The sequence below is a fragment of the Oncorhynchus nerka genome, linkage group LG26 (genome assembly GCF_034236695.1).
Source record: "Oncorhynchus nerka isolate Pitt River linkage group LG26, Oner_Uvic_2.0, whole genome shotgun sequence".
In the NCBI taxonomy this organism is placed as follows: Eukaryota; Metazoa; Chordata; class Actinopteri; order Salmoniformes; family Salmonidae; genus Oncorhynchus; species Oncorhynchus nerka.
The window spans coordinates 56,261,764-56,281,082 of record NC_088421.1 but is presented as its reverse complement, the minus strand read 5'-3'; the positions used below and the strand labels follow the sequence as shown (position 1 = coordinate 56,281,082).

Genomic DNA, 19,319 nt, shown 5'->3' with positions numbered 1-19,319 from the left:
GGAAGGAGAAGAGAAGTAAACATGTGGATGTGGATGTAGAGGAAGATGTGGATGTAGAGGAAGAGGAGGAAGGAGAAGAAGAAGTAAACATATGTGGATGTAGAGGAGAGAGGAGGAAGGAGAAGTAAACATATGTGGATGTAGAGGAAGAGGAGGAAGAAGAAGGAGAAGTAAACATATGTGGATGTAGAGGAAGAGGAGAGGAAGAGGAAGAGGAGGAAGGAGAAGTAAACATATGTGGATGTAGAGGAAGAGGAAGAGGACAACAGTTACACTGCCTGGCACAATAATAAGTTACCCACTACCATAACGTCCCACTACCCTCCTCCAGCTCCCACAGAGTAGGAGTGTATCTGGACTGGCCAGCCGGCACTCTGTCCTTCTATAGAGCCTCCTCTGACACACTGACCCACCTGATCACATTCACCTCCACATTCACTGAGCCCCTCTATCCAGGGTTTAGGGTTTATTATGATTCCTCAGTGTCCCTGAAATAACACACTGGTTTGATGACTCAGTGTCTCTCTGTCAGTGATACACACACACACACACACACTGGACTCACACACACACACACACACACACACACACACACACACACACTGGACACACACACACTCACACACACACACACACACACACACACACACACACACACACACACACACACACACACACACACACACACACACACACACACACACTGGACACACACACACACACAACACACACTGGACTCACACACACACACACACACACACACTGGACACACACACACACACTGGACACAAACACACACTGGACACACACACACACACTGGACATACACACACACTGGACACACACACACACTGGACACAAACACACACTGGACACAAACACACAGTGGACACAAACACACACTGGACACACACACATAGCCAGGGTTTAGGCTTTGGTGGTTTGGCGACTCAGTGTAAATAATAACATGACACACACTGGACACACACACACACACACACACACACACTGGACACACACTGGACACACACACACACACACACACACACACACACACACACACACACACACACACACTGGACACACACTGGACACACACTGGACCACACACTGGACCACACACTGGACACACACACACACACACTGGACACACACTGGACACACACACGCTGGACACACACACGCTGGACACACACACACACAAACACACACACTGGGCAATTACACACACACACACTGGACCACACACTGGACCACACACTGGACACACACACTGGACACACACACTGGACACACACACTGGACACAAACACACACACACACACTGGCTACACACACACTGGACACACACACTGGACACACACACTGGACACACACACTGGACACAAACACACACACACACACTGGTTACACACACACTGGACACACACACTGGACACACACACTGGACACAAACACACACACACACACTGGTTACACACACACACTGGACACACACACACTGGACGCACACACTAGATACACACACACACACTGGACACACACACACACAAACTGGACACACACACACACACCTGCTGGACACACAGATACACCTGCTGGACACACACACTGGTTACACACACACACTGGACACACACACACTGGACACAAACACTAGATACACACTGGACACACACACACACACACCTGCTGGACACACACACTAGATACACACACACTGGACGCACACACTACACACACACACTGGACACACACACACACACATGCTGGACACACACACTAGATACACACACACACTGGACACACACACACACACCTGCTGGACACACACACTAGATACACACACACACTGGACACACACACACACACACACACACAGTAGAGATGGAAGGAGAAGTAAACATATGTGGATGTAGAGGAAGAGGAGGAAGAAGAAGTAAACATATGTGGATGTAGAGGAAGAGGAGGAAGGAGAAGGAGAAGTACACATATGTGGATGTAGAGGAAGAGGAGGAAGGAGAAGTAAACATATGTGGATGTGGATGAGGAGAGAAGTAAAGAGGAGGAGGAAGAGGAGGAAGAGAAGTAAACATATGTGGATGTAGAGGAAGAGGAGGAAGGAGAAGTAAACATATGTGGATGTAGAGGAAGAGGAGGAAGGAGAAGTAAACATATGTGGATGTAGAGGAAGAGGAGGAAGGAGAAGTAAACATATGTGGATGTAGAGGAAGAGGAGGAAGGAGAAGTAAACATATGTGGAGGAAGAGGAAGAGGAGAGGAGGAAGGAGAAGTAAAGTAATATGTGGATGTAGAGGAAGAGGAGGAGGAAGGAGAAGTAAACATATGTGGATGTAGAGGAAGAGGAGGAAGGAGAAGTAAACATATGTGGATGTAAAGGAGGAAGGGAGAGAAGAGGAAGGAGAAGAGAAGTAAACATATGTGGATGAGAGGAAGAGGAGGAAGGAGAAGGAGAAGTAAACATATGTGGATGTAGAGGAAGAGGAGGAAGGAGAAGGAGAAGTAAACATATGTGGATGTAGAGGAAGAGGAGGAAGGAGAAGAGAAGTAAACATATGTGGATGTAGAGGAAGAGGAGGAAGGAGAAGTAAACATATGTGGATGTAGAGGAAGAGGAAGAGGACAACAGTTACACTGCCTGGCACAATAATAATCCCACTACCATAGACGTCCCCTCCTCCAGCTCCCACAGAGTAGGAGTGTATCTGGACTGGCCAGCCGGCACTCTGTCCTTCTATAGAGCCTCCTCTGACACACTGACCCACCTGATCACATTCACCTCCACATTCACTGAGCCCCTCTATCCAGGGTTTAGGGTTTATTATGATTCCTCAGTGTCCCTGAAATAACACACTGGTTTGATGACTCAGTGTCTCTCTGTCAGTGATACACACACACACTGGGCACACACACACACACACACACACACACACACACACACACACACACACACACACACACACACACACACACACACACACTGGACTCACACACACACACACAAACACACACTGGACTCACACACACACACACACACACACACACTGGACATACACACACACTGGACACAAACACACACTGGACACACACACACACTGGACATACACACACACTGGACACACACACACACTGGACACAAACACACACTGGACACAAACACACACTGGACACAAACACACACTGGACACACACACATAGCCAGGGTTTAGGCTTTGGTGGTTTGGCGACTCAGTGTAAATAATAACATGAAACACACACTGGACACACACTGGACACACACACACACACACTGGACACACACTGGACACACACACACACACACACACACACACACACACACACACACACTGGACACACACTGGACACACACTGGACCACACACTGGACACACACACACACACACTGGACACACACTGGACACACACACACTGGACACACACACGCTGGACACACACACGCTGGACACACACACACACAAACACACACACTGGGCAATTACACACACACACACTGGACCACACACTGGACCACACACTGGACACACACACTGGACACACACACTGGCACACACACACACACTGGACACAAACACACACACACACACTGGCTACACACACACTGGACACACACACTGGACACACACACTGGACACACACACTGGACACAAACACACACACACACACTGGTTACACACACACTGGACACACACACTGGACACACACACTGGACACAAACACACACACACACACTGGTTACACACACACACTGGACACACACACACTGGACGCACACACTAGATACACACACACACTGGACACACACACACACAAACTGGACACACACACACACACCTGCTGGACACACACACACAGATACACCTGCTGGACACACACACTGGTTACACACACACACTGGACACACACACACTGGACACAAACACTAGATACACACTGGACACACACACACACACACCTGCTGGACACACACACTAGATACACACACACTGGACGCACACACTACACACACACACTGGACACACACACACACACATGCTGGACACACACACTAGATACACACACACACACTGGACACACACACACACACACACACACACACACACACACACACAGTAGAGATGGAAGGAGAAGTAAACATATGTGGATGTAGAGGAAGAGGAGGAAGGAGAAGTAAACATATGTGGATGTAGAGGAAGAGGAAGAGGAGGAAGGAGAAGGAGAAGTACACATATGTGGATGTAGAGGAAGAGGAGGAAGGAGAAGTAAACATATGTGGATGTAGAGGAAGAGGAGGAAGGAGAAGGAGAAGTAAACATATGTGGATGTAGAGGAATGTGGATGTAGAGGAAGGAGGAAGAAGAAGTAAACATATGTGGATGTAGAGGAAGAGGAAGAGGAGGAAGGAGAAGTAAACATATGTGGATGTAGAGGAAGAGGAAGAGGAGGAAGGAGAAGTAAACATATGTGGATGTAGAGGAAGAGGAGGAAGAAGAAGTAAACATATGTGGATGTAGAGGAAGAGGAAGAGGGAGAAGGAGAAGTAAACATATGTGGATGTAGAGGAAGAGGAGGAAGGAGAAGAAGAAGTAAACATATGTGGATGTAGAGGAAGAGGAAGAGGAGGAAGGAGAAGTAAACATATGTGGATGTAGAGGAAGAGGAAGAGGAGGAAGGAGAAGGAGAAGTAAACATATGTGGATGTAGAGGAAGAGGAGGAAGAAGAAGTAAACATATGTGGATGTAGAGGAAGAGGAGGAAGAAGAAGTAAACATATGTGGATGTAGAGGAAGAGGAGGAAGGAGAAGTAAACATATGTGGATGTAGAGGAAGAGGAGGAAGGAGAAGAAGAAGTAAACATATGTGGATGTAGAGGAAGAGGAGGAAGGAGAAGAAGAAGTAAACATATGTGGATGTAGAGGAAGAGGAAGGAGAAGGAGAAGTAAACATATGTGGATGTAGAGGGAGAGGAGGAAGGAAGTAAACATATGTGGATGTAGAGGAAGAGGAGGAAGAGGAGAGAAGAAGGAGAAGTAAACATATGTGGATGTAGAGGAAGAGGAAGAAGGAAGGAGTAGAAGAAGTAAACATATGTGGATGTAGAGGAAGAGGAGGAAGGAGAAGTAAACATATGTGGATGTGGAAGAGGAGGAAGAGGAGAGGAAGGAGAAGGAGAAGTAAACATATGTGGATGTAGAGGAAGAGGAGGAAGGAGAAGTAAACATATGTGGATGTAGAGGAAGAGGAGGAAGGAGAAGGAGAAGTAAACACATGTGGATGTAGAGGAAGAGGAGGAAGGAGGAAGTAAGAAGTAAACATATGTGGATGTAGAGGAAGAGGAGGAAGGAGAAGGATAAGTAAACATATGTGGATGTAGAGGAAGAGGAGGAAGGAGAAGGAGAAGTAAACATATGTGGATGTAGAGGAAGAGGAGGAAGGAGAAGGAGAAGTAAACATATGTGGATGTAGAGGAAGAGGAGGAAGGAGAAGAAGGAGAAGTAAACATATGTGGATGTAGAGGAAGAGGAGGAAGGAGGAAGAAGAAGTAAACATATGTGGATGTAGAGGAAGAGGAAGGAGGAGGAAGGAGAAGTAAACATATGTGGATGAGGAGGAAGAGAAGATGTGGAGGAGGAAGAAGAAGTAAACATATGTGGATGTAGAGGAAGAGGAGGAAGGAGAAGTAAACATATGTGGATGTAGAGGAAGAGGAGGAAGGAGAAGAAGAAGTAAACACATGTGGATGTAGAGGAAGAGGAGGAAGTAGAAGAAGAAGTAAACACATGTGGATGGAGGAGAGGAAGAGAAGTAAACATATGGAAGGAAGGAGAAGTAAACATAAACACATGTGGATGTAGAGGAAGAGGAGGAAGGAGAAGAAGAAGTAAACACATGTGGATGTAGAGGAAGAGGAGGAAGAGAAGAAGAAGTAAACATATGTGGATGTAGAGGAAGAGGAGGAAGGAGAAGAAGAAGTAAACACATGTGGATGTAGAGGAAGAGGAGAGAAGAAGAAGAAGTAAACATATGTGGATGTAGAGGAAGAGGAGGAAGGAGAAGAAGAAGTAAACACATGTGGATGTAGAGGAAGAGGAAGAGGAGGAAGTAGAAGAAGAAGTAAACATATGTGGATGTAGAGGAAGAGGAGGAAGGAGAAGAAGAAGTAAACACATGTGGATGTAGAGGAAGAGGAGGAAGTAGAAGAAGAATTAAACACATGTGGATGTAGAGGAAGAGGAGGAAGGAGAAGTAAACATATGTGGATGTAGAGGAAGAGGAGGAAGGAGAAGGAGAAGTAAACATATGTGGATGTAGAGGAAGAGGAGGAAGGAGAAGGAGTAAACACATGTGGATGTAGAGGAAGAGGAGGAAGAGAAGAAGTAAACATATGTGGATGTAGAGGAAGAGGAAGAGGAGGAAGAAGAAGTAAACATATGTGGATGTAGAGGAAGAGGAGGAAGGAGAAGTAAACATATGTGGATGTAGAGGAAGAGGAGGAAGGAGAAGAAGAAGTAAACATATGTGGATGTAGAGGAAGAGGAAGAGGAGGAAGAAGAAGTAAACATATGTGGATGTAGAGGAAGAGGAGGAAGGAGAAGTAAACATATGTGGATGTAGAGGAAGAGGAGGAAGGAGAAGAGAAGTAAACATATGTGGATGTAGAGGAAGAGGAAGGGAGAAGAAGAAGTAAACATATGTGGATGTAGAGGAAGAGGAGGAAGGAGAAGGAGAAGTAAACATATGTGGATGTAGAGGAAGAGGAGGAAGGAGAAGAAGAAGTAAACATATGTGGATGTAGAGGAAGAGGAAGAGGAGGAAGAAGAAGTAAACATATGTGGATGTAGAGGAAGAGGAGGAAGGAGAAGAAGAAGTAAACATATGTGGATGTAGAGGAAGAGGAGGAAGGAGAAGGAGAAGTAAACATATGTGGATGTAGAGGAAGAGGAGGAAGGAGAAAAAGTTGATGCACAGTAGGTGGCAGTGTTGCTCTTTAAACAGAGGAGGAGGAGAGAAGAAGAGGGAGGAGAGAAGATGGATGGAGGAGGAGAGAAGATTGAGAGAAGAAGATGGAGGGAGGAGGAGGAGGAGAGATGAAGAGGGAGGGAGGAGAGAAGGCGGAGGGAGGAGGAGGAGAGAAGAAGAGGGAGGGAGGAGAGAAGGTGGAGGGAGGAGGAGAGAAGAAGAGGGAGGGAGGAGAGAAGGTGGAGGGAGGAGGAGAGAAGAAGAGGGGGGAGGGAGGAGGAGAGAAGAGGGAGAGGAAGAGAGAAAGTGAAGGAATATGTGAATATGTCAATGAATATGGAGGGAAAGATGAAAAATTAAACAAGGTCTGAAAATAAAAGCTATTAATATATACTGTTATCCACCAATGAGAGAGGAAACATTCTGTTCTACCTCCTCTCCACCAATGAGAGAGGAAACATTCTGTTCTACCTCCTCTCCACCAATGAGAGAGGAAACATTCTGTTCTACCTCCTCTCCACCAATGAGAGAGGAAACATTCTGTTCTACCTCCTCTCCACCAATGAGAGAGGAAACATTCTGTTTATACCTCCTCTCCACCAATGAGAGAGGAAACATTCTCTTCTACCTCCTCTCCACCAATGAGAGAAGAAACATTCTGTTCTACCTCCTCTCCACCAATGAGAGAGGAAACATTCTGTTCTACCTCCTCTCCACCAATGAGAGGAAACATTCTGTTTCATCTCCACCAATGAGAGAGGTAACATTCTGTTCTACCTCCTCCACTCCACCAATGAGAGAGGAAACATTCTGTTTCTACCTCCTCTCCACTGTTCAATGAGAGAGGTAACATTCTGTTTCTACCTCCTCTCCACCAATGAGAGAGGAAACATTCTGTTTCTACCTCCTCTCCACCAATGAGAGAGGAAACATTCTGTTTCTACCTCCTCTCCACCAATGAGAGAGAAACATTCTGTTCTACCTCCTCTCCACCAATGAGAGAGGAAACATTCTGTTTCTACCTCCTCTCCACCAATGAGAGAGGAAACATTCTGTTTCTACCTCCTCTCCACCAATGAGAGAAACATTCTGTTTCTACCTCCTCTCCACCAATGAGAGAGGAAACATTCTGTTTCTACCTCCTCCACCAATGAGAGAGGAAACATTCTGTTTCTACTCTCCAATGAGAGAGGTAACATTCTGTTTCTACCTCCTCTCCACCAATGAGAGAGGTAACATTCTGTTTCTACCTCCTCTCCACCAATGAGAGAGGAAACATTCTGTTTCTACCTCCTCTCCACCAATGAGAGAGGTAACATTCTGTTCTACCTCCTCTCCACCAATGAGAGAGAAACATTCTGTTTCTACCTCCTCTCCACCAATGAGAGGAAACATTCTGTTTCTAACTCCTCTCCACCAATGAGAGAGGAAACATTCTGTTTCTAACTCCTCTCCACCAATGAGAGAGGAAACATTCTGTTTCTAACTCCTCTCCACCAATGAGAGAGGAAACATTCTGTTTCTAACTCCTCTCCACCAATGAGAGAGGAAACATTCTGTTTCTAACTCCTCTCCACCAATGAGAGAGGAAACATTCTGTTTCTAACTCCTCTCCACCAATTTTTTATTTTCAATTTTTTTTTATTTCACCTTTATTTAACCACGTAGGCAAGCTGAGAACAAGTTCTCATTTACAATTGCGACCTGGCCAAGATTGTCACGCCCTGGCCTTAGTATTCTGTGTTCTCTTTATTATTGTGGTTAGGCCAGGGTGTGACATGGGTGAATTATGTGTTTGTCTTGTCTAGGGGTTTTGTAGATTGATGGGGTTGTGTTTAGTATAGTAGTCTAGGTAAGTCTATGGTTGCCTGGAGTGGTTCTCAATCAGAGGCAGGTGGTTATCGTTGTCTCTGATTGGAAACCATATTTAGGCAGCCATATTCTTTAGGTATTTGGTGGGTGATTGTTCCTGTCTCTGTGTTTGTTGCACCACATAGGGCTGTTTCGGTTTTTCACCTTTCTTGTTTTTGTATATTGTTCGTAGTTTCATCTTTCATTAAAGATGTTTATGAATAACAACGCTGCATTTTGGTCCTCCTCTCTTTCACCAGAAGAAAACCGTAACTGAATCACCCACCACAACAGGACCAAGCGGCGTGGTGACAAGCAGCGGCAGCAGGAGCAGCGAAATCAAGATTTCTGGACTTGGAAGGAAATCTTGGACGGAAAAGGACCCTGGGCACAGCCAGGAGAATATCGCCGCCCCAAAGAAGAGCTGGAGGCGTTGAAGGCGGAGAGGCGCTGGTATGAGGAGGCAGCACGGCGGCGTGGATGGAAGCCCAAGAGTCAGCCCCAAAAATGTATTGGCGGGGCACACAGGGAGTATGGCGAAGCCAGGTATGAGACCTGCGCCAACTTCCTGTGCTTCCCGGGGGGCTAGAGAGACCTGAGCCAACTTCCTGTGCTTACCGGCGGGCTAGAGAGACCGGGCAGGCACCGTGTTATGCTGTGGAGCGCACGGTGTCCCCAGTGCGGGTGCGTAGCCCGGTGCGGTACATACCAGCTCCTCGTATCGGCCAGGCTAGAGTGAGCATTGAGCCAAGTGCCATGAAGCCGGCTCTACGCATCTGGTCTCCAGTGCGTCTCCTTGGGCCGGCTTACATGGCACCAGCCTTGCGCATGGTGTCCCTGGTTCGCCTGCATAGCCCAGGACGGACTATTCCACCTCGCCGCACTGGCAGGGCGACCGGGAGCATTCAACCAGGTAAGGTTGGGCAGGGTCGGTGCTCAAGAGCTCCAGTGCGCCTGCACGGTCCGGTCTATCCAGTACCACCTCCACGCACCAGCCCTCCGGTGGCAGCTCCCCGCACCAGGCTTCCTGTGCGTGTCCTCGGCCCAGTACCACCAGTGCCAGCACCAGGCATCAGGCCTACAGTGCGCCTCGCCTGTCCAGCACTGCCGGAGCCTTCCTCCTCGCCAGCGCCGCCGGAGTCTCCCGCCTGTCATGAGCCGCCAGAGTCTCCCGCCTGTCCAGAGCCGCCAGAGTCTCCCGCCTGTCCAGAGCCGCCAGAGTCTCCCGTCTGTCATGAGCCGCCAGAGTCTCCCGCCTGTCATGAGCCGCCAGAGTCTCCCGCCTGTCATGAGCCGCCAGAGTCTCCCGCCTGTCAGAGCCGCCAGAGTCTCCCGTCTGTCATGAGCCGCCAGAGTCTCCCGTCTGTCATGAGCCGCCAGAGTCTCCCGTCTGTCATGAGCCGCCAGAGTCTCCTGTCTGTCATCAGCCGCCAGAGTCTCCCGTCTCTGTCTCTCCCTCACACAGAGAGCAGCAGACGGGGTATAGATAGATAGATGAGACAGTGGGAGTCCCTGTAGTCTGTCTGTCTCTGTCTCTCTCTGTCTCTCCCTCACACAGAGAGCAGCAGACAGGGTATAGATAGATAGATGAGACAGTGGGACTCCCTGTAGTCTGTCTCTCTCTGTCTCTCCCTCACACAGAGAGCAGCAGACAGGGTATAGATAGATAGATGAGACAGTGGGACTCCCTGTAGTCTGTCTCTCTCTGTCTCTCCCTCACACAGAGAGCAGCAGACAGGGTATAGATAGATAGATGAGACAGTGGAACTCCCTGTAGTCTGTCTCTCTCTGTCTCTCTCTGTCTCTCCCTCACACAGAGAGCAGCAGACAGGGTATAGATAGATAGATGAGACAGTGGAACTCCCTGTAGTCTGTCTCTCTCTGTCTCTCCCTCACACCGAGAGCAGCAGACAGGGTATAGATAGATAGATGAGACAGTGGAACTCCCTGTAGTCTGTCTCTCTCTGTCTCTCCCTCACACCGAGAGCAGCAGACAGGGTATAGATAGATAGATGAGACAGTGGAACTCCCTGTAGTCTGTCTCTCTCTGTCTCTCCCTGTCTCTCCCTCACACAGAGAGCAGCAGACATGGTATAGATAGATAGATGAGACAGTGGAACTCCCTGTAGTCTGTCTCTCTCTGTCTCTCCCTGTCTCTCTCTGTCTCTCTCTGTCTCTCCCTCACACAGAGAGCAGCAGACAGGGTATAGATAGATAGATGAGACAGTGGGACTCCTGTAGTCTGTCTCTCTCTGTAGTCTGTCTCTCTCTCTGTCTCTCCCTCACACAGAGAGCAGCAGACAGGGTATAGATAGATAGATGAGACAGTGGAACTCCCTGATCTGACATTTTAATAGTCATTACGTTTTGGAACAAAGCAAATGTTTTTCTCATGTTGACTTTCATATGAGACAAAAATAATGGTGTTCCCGGAAAAAAGGTCCAGTCGCCACAAATACAAATTCCATCTAGACACCGTTGCCATGGAGCACACAAGAAACTATACATACCTCGGCCTAAACATCAGCGCCACAGTTAACTTCCACAGAGATGTGAACGATCTGAGAGACAAGGCAAGTGAAGGACAGACACCATTGTAAATACAACCCATATTTCTGTTTATTTATTTTCCCTTTTGTTCTTTAACTTGTAAATACAACCCATATTTATGTTGATTTATTTTCCCTTTTGTTCTTTAACTTGTAAATACAACCCATATTTATGTTGATTTATTTTCCCTTGTGTACTTTAACTATATGCACATCATTACAACACTGTATATATAAAAATAGTATTACATTTGAAATGTCTGTGAGTGTAATGTTTACTGTTCATTGGTTATGTTGACTTGTTATTGTTTATTTCACTTTTGTTTATTATCTACTTCACTTGCTTTGGCAATGTTAACATACGTTTCCCATGACAATAAGGCCCTTGGGGGAGGAGAGAGAGAGATGGGATGTCACAGAAGATCAGGTCACCACGGGGGGTGACAACGTCAAGCTGGGGAACTCAGATCTGCTGATCTACGGACAAACGCAACAACAGCCCCATTGCCATGGATCCTGACGGGCTCCGTCTGATAGGCCGGTGACGCGGTAGTCCAGGCAACGCTGTCTCTTCATGGAACACCCAGAGTTCCACAGGTTCTACATCTAAAGGTCAGTAAAGTTCCAAGGGTTCTCCGTTTAGATGTCATGTTCTCATACGGTTCTAAATGCTCTGTTCTAAGGGTTCTAAGTGTAGATGTCATGTTCTCACACGGTTCTAAATGCTCTGTTCTAAGGGTTCTCCGTTTAGATGTCATGTTCTAAATGCTCTGTTCTAAGGGTTCTAAGTGTAGATGTCATGCTCTCATATGGTTCTAAATGCTCTGTTCTAAGGGTTCTAAGTGTAGATGTCATGCTCTCATATTGTTCTAAATGCTCTGTTCTAAGGGTTCTAAGTGTAGATGTCATGCTCTCATATGGTTCTAAATGCTCTGTTCTAAGGGTTCTAAGTGTAGATGTCATGCTCTCATATGGTTCTAAATGCTCTGTTCTAAGGGTTCTAAGTTTAGATGTCATGCTCATGTTCTAAATGCTCTGTTCTAAGGGTTCTAAGTGTAGATGACATGGGTTCTAAATGCTCTGTTCTAAGGGTAGATGTTATGAAAACCTGATGATCTTAGACAGTATTGGGTTCTGGGGAAGACCCTGCTGTTCTAAGGTGTTGTGTGTGTGTGTGTGTGTGAAAACTGTGTGTGTGATCTGTGTGAGTGTGTGTGCCTGTGTATGTGTGTGTGTCTGTCTGTCTGTCTGTCTGTCTGTCTGTCTGTTATGAGGCCACGGCAGAACTGCTTCAGAGTACAGTTAAACCATCTGACCTCTGACCCTGGTCGACCAATCGGCAGCCTCAGAACCTCAGAACCACCCTGGACTGCCTGCAGAGACTAACTCTATTAATAGAAAGGTCGTTTAAACCAGAGGAGAGGAGAAGAGGAGGAGGAGGAGGAGAGAGGAGGAGAGAGGGGGGAGAGGATGGGAGGAGAGGAGAAGAGGAGAGGAGGAGGAGGACAGAACAGGAGACAGGGGGAGAGGATGGGAGGAGAGGAGAAGAGGAGAGGAGGAGGAGGACAGAACAGGAGAGAGGGGGAGAGGATGGGAGGAGAGGAGAAGAGGAGAGGAGGAGTAGGACAGAACAGGAGAGAGGGGGAGAGGATGGGAGGAGAGGAGAAGAGGAGAGGAGGACAGAACAGGAGAGAGGGAGGAGAGGATGGGAGGAGAAGAGAAGAGGAGGAGGAGGAGAGAGGGGGGAAAATATGGGAGGAGAAGAGGAGGAGGACAGAACAGGAGAGAGGAGGGAGAGGATGGGAGGAGAAAAAGGAAGACAACAGGAGAGAGGGGGAGAGGATTGGAGGAGAAGTGGAGAGGAGAGGAGGACAGAACAGGAGAGAGGATGGGAGGAGAGGAGAGGAGGAGGAGGAGGAGAGGAGAGAGAGGAGGAGGAGAGAGGGGGAGAGGATGGGAGGAGAAGAGGAGGAGGACAGAACAGGAGAGAGGGGGGAGAGGATGGGAGGAGAAGTGGAGAGAAGAGGAGGAGAAAGAGGAGGACAACAGGAGAGAGGGGGGAGAGGATTGGAGAAGTGGAGAGGAGAGGAGGACAGAACAGGAGAGAGGGGGTAGAGGATTGGAGGAGAAGTAGAGAGGAGAGGAGGAGGATGACAGCAGGGGAGAGGGGAGAGGATGGGAGGAGAAGTGGAGAGGAGGAGGGGAAGGCAAAGATTAATGACTTCACTTTCATGTACTTTTAGTTCCACTGGTCTTCTCTCTCTAGTCCCTCTCCATCTCTGTCTCTCTAGTCGCCCCTCTTATTCAATCTCTTTAAATGCAGCAATCAGCAGACCAGGATTCCCTGGAAGGAGCTGCTAAGAGAACGAGGGAGGGATGGGACGTGTGTGTGTGTGTGTGTGTGTGTGTGTATAATACATAAGGCCGACCTAAAAATAGGAAAACCGTCTCTGGTAATATTCCCAAAAAACAGAAGATCCCTGGACCATTCTGTCTCTATAGTCCCTGGACCATTCTGTCTCTATAGTCCCTGGACCATTCTGTCTCTATAGTCCCTGGACCATTCTGTCTCTATAGTCCCTGGACCATTCTGTCTCTATAGTCCCTGGACCATTCTGTCTCTATAGTCCCTGGACCATTCTGTCTCTATAGTCCTGGACCATTCTGTCTCTATAGTCCCTGGACCATTCTGTCTCTATAGTCCCTGGACCATTCTGTCTCTATAGTCCCTGGACCATTCTGTCTCTATAGTCCCTGGACCATTCTGTCTCTATAGTCCCTGGACCATTCTGTCTCTATAGTCCCTGGACCATTCTGTCTCTATAGTCCCTGGACCATTCTGTCTCTATAGTCCCTGTACCTGGACCATTCTGTCTCTATAGTCCCTGGACCATTCTGTCTCTGTAGTCCCTGGACCATTCTATCTCTATAGTCCCTGGACCATTCTGTCTCTATAGTCCCTGGACCATTCTGTCTCTATAGTCCCTGGACCATTCTGTCTCTATAGTCCCTGGACCATTCTGTCTCTATAGTCCCTGGACCATTCTGTCTCTATAGTCCCTGGACCATTCTGTCTCTATAGTCCCTGGACCATTCTGTCTCTATAGTCTATAGTCCCTGGACCATTCTGTCTCTATAGTCCCTGGACCATTCTGTCTCTATAGTCCCTGGATCTCTATAGTCCCTGACCATTCATCTCTATCTCTATAGTCCCTGGACCATTCTGTCTCTATAGACCATTCTGTCTCCCTGGAACATTCTGTCTCTTCTAGTCCCAGAACTGTCTCTATAGTCCCTGGACCATTCTGTCTCTATAGTCCCTGGACCATTCTGTCTCTATAGTCCCTGGACCAGAACTGTCTCTATAGTCCCTGGACCATTCTGTCTCTATAGTCCCTGGAACATTCTGTCTCTAGAACTGTCCTATAGTCCCATTCTGTCTCTATAGTCCCTGGACCATTCTGTCTCTATAGTCCCTGGACCATTCTGTCTCTATAGTCCCTGGACCATTCTGTCTCTTCTAACAGGACTGTCTCTATAGTTCTTGTAACATTCTGTCTCTTCTAACAGAACTGTCTCTATAGTTCTTGTAACATTCTGTCTCTTCTAACAGAACTGTCTCTATAGTCCCTGGACCATTCTGTCTCTTCTAACAGAACTGTCTTTATAGTCCCTGGACCATTCTGCCTCTTCTAACCCATCTTCCATTCCAATCACTGACCTGTAAAGTACCTGTGAATATGTGTGTTTGTTTATCTGCGTGCTTGTGTTTTTGTGTGCATGAGGGTCCAACTGCAGCCTCTACACCTGGATGACTGAGGAGGAGCCTGAGAACTGGGTCAATGTTCTAGAGGTCCAACTGCAGCCTCTTCACCTGGATGACTGAGGAGGAGCCTGAGGACTGGGTCAATGTTATAGAGGTCCAACAGCAGCCTCTTCACCTGGATGACTGAGGAGGAGCCTGAGAACTGGGTCAATGTTCTAGAGGTCCCACTCCAGCCTCTTCACCTGGATTACTGAGGAGGAGCATGAGGACTGGGTCAATATTCTATAGGTTGACCCAGACTCTAAGGGGTTCATTCAAATATTAACCTTAAAACTATGCCTCTGATGCGTTTCTTCATCACCAACAGGAAAGACAAGTTTAAATATAGTGACAGTTTGTTTCCCAACAGGAAAGACAAGTTTAAATATAGTGACAGTTTGTTTCCCAACAGGAAAGACAAGTTTAAATATAGTGACAGTTTGTTTACCAACAGGAAAGACAAGTTTAAATATAGTGACAGTTTGTTTCCCAACAGGAAAGACAAGTTTAAATATAGTGACAGTTTGTTTCCCAACAGGAAAGACAAGTTTAAATATAGTGACAGTTTGTTTCCCAACAGGAAAGACAAGTTTAAATATAGTGACAGTTTGTTTCCCAACAGGAAAGACAAGTTTAAATATAGTGACAGTTTGTTTCCCAACAGGAAAGACAAGTTTAAATATAGTGACCGTTTGTTTACCAACTGGAAAGACAAGTTTAAATATAGTGACAGTTTGTTTCCCAACAGGAAAAACAACTTTAAATATATTGACAGTTTGTTCCCCTCTTGGTGCATTTCTCCATCTGCTCCTAAAATGGCCATGTCATTCATCCCAACAACAGTTACAGATTTAGGATGTGTTGAGTGATTACTGCATATTAACTTAAATAAACAGTCTTTATATGGATCGTCCCAAAGCATATCTACAGAGGGGAAACTAAAGGGTTCATCAGTTGATACATAGTTGAATGTGAGGTAGATAGTCTGTAGACTGTCAACGATCGTCCCAAAGCATATCTACAGAGGGGAAACTAAAGTGTTCATCAGTTGATACATAGCTGAATGTGAGGTAGATAGTCTGTAGACTGTCACGAAGCTCAACTTGTGTTTCACTTGATTTGGATAGTTCCAAAGCACATCTGACAATAGAGTATAATATACTGTATATAGTATATACATATACATGTATATATAGTTTAACCTTTTTATTTAACTAGGCAAGTCAGTTAAAGAACCCATTCTTATTTACAATGACGGCCTCCCTAAAGGCAAAAGGCCTCCTGCAGGGACAGGGGCTGGGAATTAAAGATATAGACAAAACACACACATCACCACAAGAGAGACGACACAACACTACATAAAGAGAGACCTAAAGACAACAACACAGCATGGTATCAACACAACATGATAGAAGCTCAACCTGGTAGCAGCATAAAACATGGTACAAATATTATTGGGCACAGACAACAGCACAAAGGACAAGAAGGTAGAGACAACAATACATCAGACAACACCACAAAGAGACAACAATACATCAGACAACACCACAAAGAGACAACAATACATCAGACAACACCACAAAGAGACAACAATATTTCAGACAACACCACAAAGAGACAACAATACATCAGACAACACCACAAAGAGACAACAAAAGAGACAACAATACACAGACAACACCACAAAGAGACAACAATACATCAGACAACAATACATCAGACAACAATACATCAGACAACACCACAAAGAGACAACAATACATCAGACAACACCACAAAGAGACAACAATACATCAGACAACAATACATCAGACAACACCACAAAGAGACAACAATACATCAGACAACACCACAAAGAGACAACAATACATCAGACAACACCACAAAGAGACAACAATACATCAGACATCAATACATCAGACAACAATACATCAGACAACAATACATCAGACAACAATACATCAGACAACACCACAAAGAGACAACAATACATCAGACAACAATACAAAGAGACAACAATACATCAGACAACACCACAAAGAGACAACACCACAAAGAGACAACAATACATCAGACAACAATACATCAGACAACAATACATCAGACAACACCACAAAGAGACAACAATACATCAGACAACAATACATCAGACAACAATACATCAGACAACAATACATCAGACAACAATACATCAGACAACAATACATCAGACAACAATACATCAGACAACACCACAAAGAGACAACAATACATCAGACAACACCACAAAGAGACAACAATACATCAGACAACACCACAAAGAGACAACAATACATCAGACAACACCACAAAGAGACAACAATACATCAGACAACACCACAAAGAGACAACAATACATCAGACAACAATACATCAGACAACACCACAAAGAGACAACAATACATCAGACAACACCACAAAGAGACAACAATACATCAGACAACAACAAGAGACAACATAATCAGACAACAATACATCAGACAACAATACATCAGACAACACCACAAAGAGACAACAATACATCAGACAACACCACAGACAACAATCAGACAACACCACAAGAGACAACACATCAGACAAACACACAAAGACAACAATACATCAGACAACACCACAAAGAGACAACAATACATCAGACAACACCACAAAGAGACAACAATACATCAGACAACACCACAAAGAGACAACAATACATCAGACAACAATACATCAGACAACAATACATCAGACAACACCACAAAGAGACAACAATACATCAGACAACAATACAAAGAGACAACAATACATCAGACAACAATACATCAGACAACAATACACATCAGACAACAATACATCAGACAACACCACAAAGAGACAACAATACATCAGACACCACAAAGAGACAACAATACATCAGACAACACCACAAAGAGACAACAATACATCAGACAACACCACAAAGAGACAACAAAATCAGACATCAGACAACAATACATCAGACAACAATACATCAGACAACAATACATCAGACAACAATACATCAGACAACAATACATCAGACAACACCACAAAGAGACAACAATACATCAGACAACACCACAAAGAGACAACAATACATCAGACAACACCACAAAGAGACAACAATACATCAGACAACACCACAAAGAGACAACAATACATCAGACAACACCACAAAGAGACAACAATACATCAGACAACACCACAAAGAGACAACAATACATCAGACAACACACAAAGAGACAACAATACATCAGACAACACCACAAAGAGACAACAATACATCAGACAACACCACAAAGAGACAACAATACATCAGACAACACCACAAAGAGACAACATACATCAGACAACAATACATCAGACAACAATACATCAGACAACAATACATCAGACAACACCACAAAGAGACAACAATACATCAGACAACAATACAATCAGACAACAATACATCAGACAACACCACAAAGAGACAACAATACATCAGACAACAACAAATACATCAGACAACAATACATCAGACAACAATACATCAGACAACAATACATCAGACAACACCACAAAGAGACAACAATACATCAGACAACACCACAAAGAGACAACAATACATCAGACAACACCACAAAGAGACAACAATACATCAGACAACACCACAAAGAGACAACAATATCAGACAACACCACAAAGAGACAACACATCAGACAACACAAAGAGACAACAATACATCAGACAACACCACAACAATACATCAGACAACACCACAAAGAGACAACAATACATCAGACAACACCACAAAGAGACAACAATACATCAGACAACAATACATCAGACAACAATACAATCAGACAACAATACATCAGACAACAATACATCAGACAACACCACAAAGAGACAACAATACATCAGACAACAATACATCAGACAACAATACATCAGACAACACCACAAAGAGACAACAATACATCAGACAACACCACAAAGAGACAACAATACATCAGACAACACCACAAAGAGACAACAATCAGACAACATCAGACAACACCACAAAGAGACAACAATACATCAGACAACAATACAAAGAGACAACAATACATCAGACAA

General features: G+C 45.4%; 1 protein-coding gene across 1 annotated transcript in view; it reads left to right on the top strand.

Annotated features, from left to right (window-relative positions):
• The window catches only part of LOC135564929 (NLR family CARD domain-containing protein 3-like), a 37,705-nt gene extending 28,419 nt beyond the window's left edge, over positions 1–9,286 (top strand). The window contains exon 8 of the mRNA XM_065011010.1: positions 9,144–9,286. Coding sequence (XP_064867082.1) covers positions 9,144–9,286 — 143 coding nt within the window. The remainder of the gene's footprint in view (positions 1–9,143) is intronic.
• Positions 9,287–19,319: the final 10,033 nt, after the last annotated feature.